We start from the raw sequence: 6,025 nt of genomic DNA on the forward strand, positions 1-6,025 counted from the left end.
GTCTAGCTGTGATGTAGCTTCCTTCAATCTCATCCGTGTATTTGCTTGTGACATCGTTATAGCTACATCGTACTATAGTCCATCACCAAGTCATTGCCATCGACTCAGGTCCTTGTCCTGCTTGCCTGCTCTGGAGCTTCCCAATCGTCCGAGAACGTGTATGACTCGAAGCACGTCCCTATAGCCCCGTCCGTGTCGAAGAACATAAACTCGCAGGTCCCTTTCTTGCCATGCCAGATCCCGGTTTGAACTAGGTCATACCCACGGCTTTCAAACTCCTTCCTCCGCTGCTGCTGGGGTACATGGTGGCATTCAAAGGCTACGTGATGAATGCCTTCTCCGCGCGTGTCCAGAAACTCGCGCATGATGGACGGCCCAGATGTTGGCTGCATGATCTCCCAGACCATATCTTCGTGCGTAGCAAACGCAACCACGAGCTCAAAGTCCGAAGGCTTGCCGCGGAACTGGCGGTTGGTGACGGTTTGGCCATCAAACGCGTACTTTTCAAAAGGACCGATACCGAGCCTTTCGAGGTTGCTGATGACTTTTTCGCAGTCCGCGGTGACTATGCAGATTTCCACGACTTTGCCCAGGAATGAGGACACAGTAGTGGTAGCGTTCGCATCCATGGTCTTTGACTGATGTAGAGGTTCCAAGATGACCGGAAGGCCTGCCGCTGAGGATGCTTACTGATATGAACTGCAATCAGGAATATATACATATATATATATATATATATATATATATATAAATATAAAGGCGTGCTCATTTGAAAACTTATTGAAAAGGAGCTGCTTATTTTAGCCCCGTGCTCAGCAGTAGCCTCATAGGGGATCGGAAGACGGCGAGTGAATTATTCTGCGGTTGACAAACCTCGACCTCGATACTTGACGGCAATGGCCTCCGGTGAAATGTCAGCGCCGCGAGACGCTCCTCTCCCGCCCCGCTAGCCCACAAACTAGCATCGGCGGCCATCATGGACCTTGCCCGATTTGGAAAGTAGAGGCTACTGGACATGCACCCGGGGAACTACATGTAACCCGTGTAAGGGTCCAAGTAGGCACTACTAGATAGTAGATAACCGGAGGGTTCGAAAGCCAAGGCTTAGCAGTCCTCAGGAAAGTTCTTCAACTGATTGCACCAGCACGTAAGCCAATATAAGCCCCGAGATGCAGACCTGACTCCAATCAATCTCCTACACCTTCCTTAACCGTCCATACGCAGCGCGTTACAAGCAACGACAATGAACGCTTCGACGAGTCCCGTCCCTGGCAACGCCGGCACCGCGTGGACCGCGAGGACCACGACGACGAATCTACGATCTCGCGGCGGCTGCGGTGAGTGCCGCCGCGTCCATCGGAAATGCGACGAGCGGCGCCCTTCGTGCGGCAGATGCGTGGCCACGAGGAAAGCGTGCTCATACCACAAGCCACTCTCCTGGGGAGGGCGCCCGTTTGCCAAATCCTCCTTTGGAGTCTTGGCGGCCAACGAGGCCGTCTCAGCCACTCCAGCCGAGTGGGAAGACTCATCTGTCCCCGGTGAGTGGACGGTTCATCCATCAGCCCCCTCCAACTTCTTTCAGCGTGGCTAACGTCGTGGAACATGCCAAAGAGTCCCGCCGCTCTTTTGTGTACAGCGCAACCGCGTTTTCCACTGGTGCAGAGCACGCCGCCGATGCGGGAGTCTCCAATCGATCCAGCACTGCTGGTACTGCCTCCGGATCCTCGCCTGTCAGCCTTGCCGCCATTGTGCAGCCCGATGTGCTGTGCCAGCTGTCCGAGGGCGACCGCTCCCTCATCCACCACTTTGCCTACCATCTCACCCCGTGCTTTTCTCTCAGCCCAACTCAACACGACAAGTTTTGCCGAACCTTTTTGCCTCTGGCCTTGGATCGGACATATGGGGGCGCCGTCCTCAGCGCCATCGTCCTGTGCACGACGATCCACCGCGCGTCCCCCGGGAGCGACGCGGCGCAGCGTGCGCAACTGTACTTGAAGTGCATACGTGAACTGCAGCAGGTGCTCCGGCATCCGGCGCCCATCAGGGGGGACGTGGCCGCCGCCGCGTGCCTAGTCCTGTGTCTCGCGGATATCCTGGCTGGGGGTCAAGATTTTGGGGCGTGGAAGCTACACCTCAACGGCGCGGCCGCTTCCCTCGACGCTGTCCAGTCAGATGCCGTCGCCACCCAGCGGTCGCTGTCGGAAACGACCTCGTTCCTTTGGCGATGGTGTCGATCGCTCCGAACAGTGGGGTTTTCCACTGCGAACCCTGACCAGTCGAATTTCGTCATGGACACTGGCTCGAATGGAGAGCCAAGCAAGCCATTCCACTACATTGACGTGTTCGACGGGTTTTCTACAGACTTGGTTCCAATCTTCAGGGACATCAACGACATGGCAGTGGAGATGCGGGCCATACGAACCCTTGAATTACAGAGTTCCGGTTCCGCTGACTCACACTGCATTTGGGATCTGCGCTGCATGCTGCTTCGTCGCGGTCAGCGCCTCGTCTCGCAACTTGAGAACATGGCCAAGGCTCCAGTCAACAAATTGGACCCTTCCCTCCCACAGTCAGTCAGAGATGAGCACGGTGCGGAGTTCCGTCTATTAAACAAGGCTTGCCACCACACGGCGCTTCTTGAAATCTACCAGCGCGTTCTCAACAAGTCGCCGTCGGACCCTGAAGTCCAAAACCAGGTGGAAGCTGGTATCAAGTGCCTGAAGTCGTTAAACTTGACCAAAGGCTCCACCCCGGGCGTTGCCTCGTTGCATCCCGTCTTTATCATTGGCTGCTCGGCCACCACCGCTTCTGATAGGATGTTCATCATGGATTGGTTGGGGAACATGCGGCAGCTGTACCGCATGGGCAACGTTCCGTCGGCCAAGTTGTTCCTGTTTGAACTCTGGCAGCATAACGATGCCCTCAAGTCAGCAGAGGATTACGCCCAATGGCACGATTTCATGTGTACGTCCTCCATGGTTCCCTGCCCTTGCTCTGCCCGTGAGACTGCTCATGGCTGCTAACATCATGCAGTGCAGAAGAACATGGACCTGTCACTTTACTAATGTAACGTTAGGGGTGCAAGGGAAAACCTTGCTTCTGTGAACGTGGTCATGCGGTGTGGCGGTGCACAAGAGTGATACACAGGAGATTTTGCCCGCTCGACGAAGGGAGCAAGGCTGCGATGAATTAGAACTAGTGTCTCAACAGTTTCTTGTCCGGCACTACCTCATCTAATGTAGTCCCAAACGGCCATGTTTCCCTGAGCGGCAGCATTGGTCGTTGGTGGCGGTGGAAGCAGTGACTGAATGCGGCAGTATCCGCGTCTGTATGATCAAGCCTGTTCTTTATCTCGGTTTTCTCCATGCTGCTCTTCCCACTCGTTGACGAGAGATGGCTCCTCCACGAAAGCTTCGGAAACCACGTATCCCTGCCGCCGCTTCCAGATCCAGCAGGCCGTGATGACGATTGATAGACCTACCAGCACCGCGCTGGTGTAGTTCATGGAGCCCGCAGTCACCGGCTGCGAATAGGGAAAATTAAAAATGACAAGGAAGAAGCCGATGAAGGCACATGCCACCCCGTACACAGTAGCCCCTACCCAGCCTCTCATCCAAAAGACGCCCGGCAACAGTCCCTGACGGCCGGAAAGCAAATGCGGAAGCATGGCAGCCAGATACGCCAACAGGTTCAGGCACACCACCGAAGTTGCAAAGGCGCTGAGCGCCGTTTTTGATCCCAGGTAAATAAGTCCAATGAGCGTATTCAAGACCGCCACGCAGAGGGCGGCGTTGACTGGATTGTGAAGAGTCGGCGAGATGCGACCGAGTGTACCGGCGAAAGGCACCGCGTTGCCCCTGCCCAGCGTCCAGACCACGCGCCCGGCGGTGACATAGCCGCCCACAATGGCCCAAAAGGATGGCAGGAAGATGAGCAACGACAGTCCGAGTGTTCCGCCTACAGATTGGGTGGCTTGCTGGTATATGGGCGAGATGGGAAATAGATATGCCATTGCAGCTACCGCTCCGACATCCTTAGCGGCATAAAATATCGCGATGAGGTAGGCGAATGTCCTGCCGAAATATACCGGTGAGTAATGCATTCAGCCAATGATTCGCCAAATGGTGGGAAGTGGAAAGGGGGCTTTCTGACGAGATGAACCCAATGATAAGCTGGGCAAAAATAGCCGTGGGCAAAACTCTCGACGGACTAGAGGCCAGTCAGCGGGATAGGGTCCAAAGAGGCCTTTCGGGAACATACTTTGTTGCTTCTTCAGCTATGTGAGAAATGCAATCTATCTTCACGTCAGTCCTCGGACCTTCCAGTTAGAAGTGTAAGGAAACTCATGGGGCACCCATCCCCCCGTACCTGGAACGCCAAAAGCAAAGGCCCCATTCAGCATGCCCATCAGAAACACCAGGCCGTTGCTCTCGTAGCCTGTATCATTCTCCCATTCAACCCACACGGAACGATTGCTGCTGTATCCGGCCCCGTGGACGGCTGGCATGACGCAGCAGACGACGATGGTGACAAGGACACCGGCCAAGATGAGCACCAGGCCGACGTCGTTGATTCTAGCCATGAAACGGTGGCCGAATATGACAATGGCGCAGCTAATCCAGGAACAGCCAAAATACGCAAGGAGGACGTGCCAGGGTTGGGATACATAGTCTGGACGAAACAAGGCGTACATCTAATTACACCACAGCGTGTCAGCCGTATCAATCGCTCTTTTTGTTGATCCGCAAGTTTCCTGACGAGTCTGCACTTGCTTTCTTGTTTCTCTTACCTGCACTAATTGGACGGCAGAAATGGACGAGGTCGCGACCGTGGCAAAAATGTAAGCGAAGGCGTTGTACCAGCCAGCATAGAAACCGAGGACTCGGCCCCATTTGCGCCCTCCCGTCACCGTGGCCCAATAGTATACTATATTTCAGTTGGTTGATCGTCAGTGGCTCCCGTTGCCAGACTCTTGAGCTCTGCACATTCATGACGGAAACCGTAATCGACTCACCTCCAGCAGAGGTAGGCATGGCTGAGGCCAGTTCAGCAACGCACGCAGTGATGCTGAAATAGACTAAGCAGACGGCGACTCTGTAATGTCCGTCAGCGCTCATGTCGAAGACGAGTGAGGGTCCAGCGTCAGGTGAGGTTGCTCATTGATACTTACAGCTCGTAGATCACGCCGGGTGGGCCTCCGTTATACAACGACGTTTCCTGCGCGGCGCAAAAGAAAGTCAGCATCACCACCTTTGGGCCTTGGGAATTAATTTCGAGGAGTGTCGGTCAGTCCACGTACAATAATACCACCAAATAGAGGCCAGGCGCTGCCAGTCATGACCCCTAGGGCACAGGCGTCCCAGGTGCCGAACTGCCTGCGCATGCTCTGGGCCGTGTGCGGATCTTCCATCGTGTGTGTCTTTCTCTGTTGCGGCAGAAGAGTAGCCGCCGACAATTGCGTTTCTGGTATTTGGCGTTTATAGTCTCCCTGGCCGCCCGGTGAGAAGTTCCTCTGGCGGAAACGTCTATAGGCGGATCTCGTTCGACAATGGTGAACGATGGGGGCAAACGAGGAAAGCGACCACTCTGGGTATTTAACCGTCGAACAAGTACTTGTAGTTTGTTCCATAATGTCCAGTTGGCCACGACTCGGCCATGTCTTGGACTTCTTGTTGGCGTTGAATAGAATGACACTTTCGTATCTCTTCCCCGGCTCTTTTGTCTGGGGTAGGGAAGATCTGGGTTTCAGCCTCACTACGGCCAGTTTTGGGTCTGGCTAGACTAGTTTGGGCAGCTATAGGCTACGCAAAACCGCAGTCCTCTTAAGCTTTGACCTAGCAGCCTTTTGCTAGATTATTTTACCTGTGTGGCTAGATCAAGTAAAGCTTCTTAGCATGGGCAAAATATGTGTTGCTCTCCGCGCATGTTATTTCCGCAGCCAACAATCTTGTCTCCAATACTACTCTGCAGACTTGTCTTGTGACTACGATTTATTCACCCAGGGTGTAGGGGAATGTCATCTCGG

General features: G+C 54.4%; 3 protein-coding genes across 3 annotated transcripts; 1 reads left to right on the forward strand and 2 right to left on the reverse strand.

The window, feature by feature from the left end:
• Positions 1–104: 104 nt before the first annotated feature.
• Positions 105–629, reverse strand: TGAM01_v201904 (hypothetical protein; the record flags this gene model as incomplete). Its single annotated transcript, XM_018811063.1, has 1 exon — positions 105–629. The coding sequence occupies one exon, from the start codon at positions 627–629 to the stop codon at positions 105–107; it is 525 nt and encodes a 174-aa protein (XP_018655726.1).
• Positions 630–1,243: 614 nt separating this feature from the next.
• On the forward strand, positions 1,244–3,065 carry TGAM01_v201905 (hypothetical protein; the record flags this gene model as incomplete). The annotated part of the gene is made up of 3 exons (XM_018811062.1): positions 1,244–1,538; positions 1,612–2,964; positions 3,034–3,065. 3 exons carry the CDS (start codon positions 1,244–1,246, stop codon positions 3,063–3,065), a joined length of 1,680 nt encoding a protein of 559 aa, XP_018655725.1.
• Positions 3,066–3,334: 269 nt separating this feature from the next.
• TGAM01_v201906 (amino acid permease) lies at positions 3,335–5,410 on the reverse strand (the record flags this gene model as incomplete). Its single annotated transcript, XM_024548873.1, has 7 exons — positions 3,335–4,073; positions 4,261–4,318; positions 4,369–4,693; positions 4,790–4,926; positions 5,015–5,094; positions 5,171–5,258; positions 5,308–5,410. 7 exons carry the CDS (start codon positions 5,408–5,410, stop codon positions 3,335–3,337), a joined length of 1,530 nt encoding a protein of 509 aa, XP_024406276.1.
• Between the last annotated feature and the right edge of the window lie 615 nt (positions 5,411–6,025).

Source organism: Trichoderma gamsii (genome assembly GCF_001481775.2).
Source record: "Trichoderma gamsii strain T6085 chromosome Unknown Scaffold_5.2, whole genome shotgun sequence".
Taxonomy (NCBI): Eukaryota; Fungi; Ascomycota; class Sordariomycetes; order Hypocreales; family Hypocreaceae; genus Trichoderma; species Trichoderma gamsii.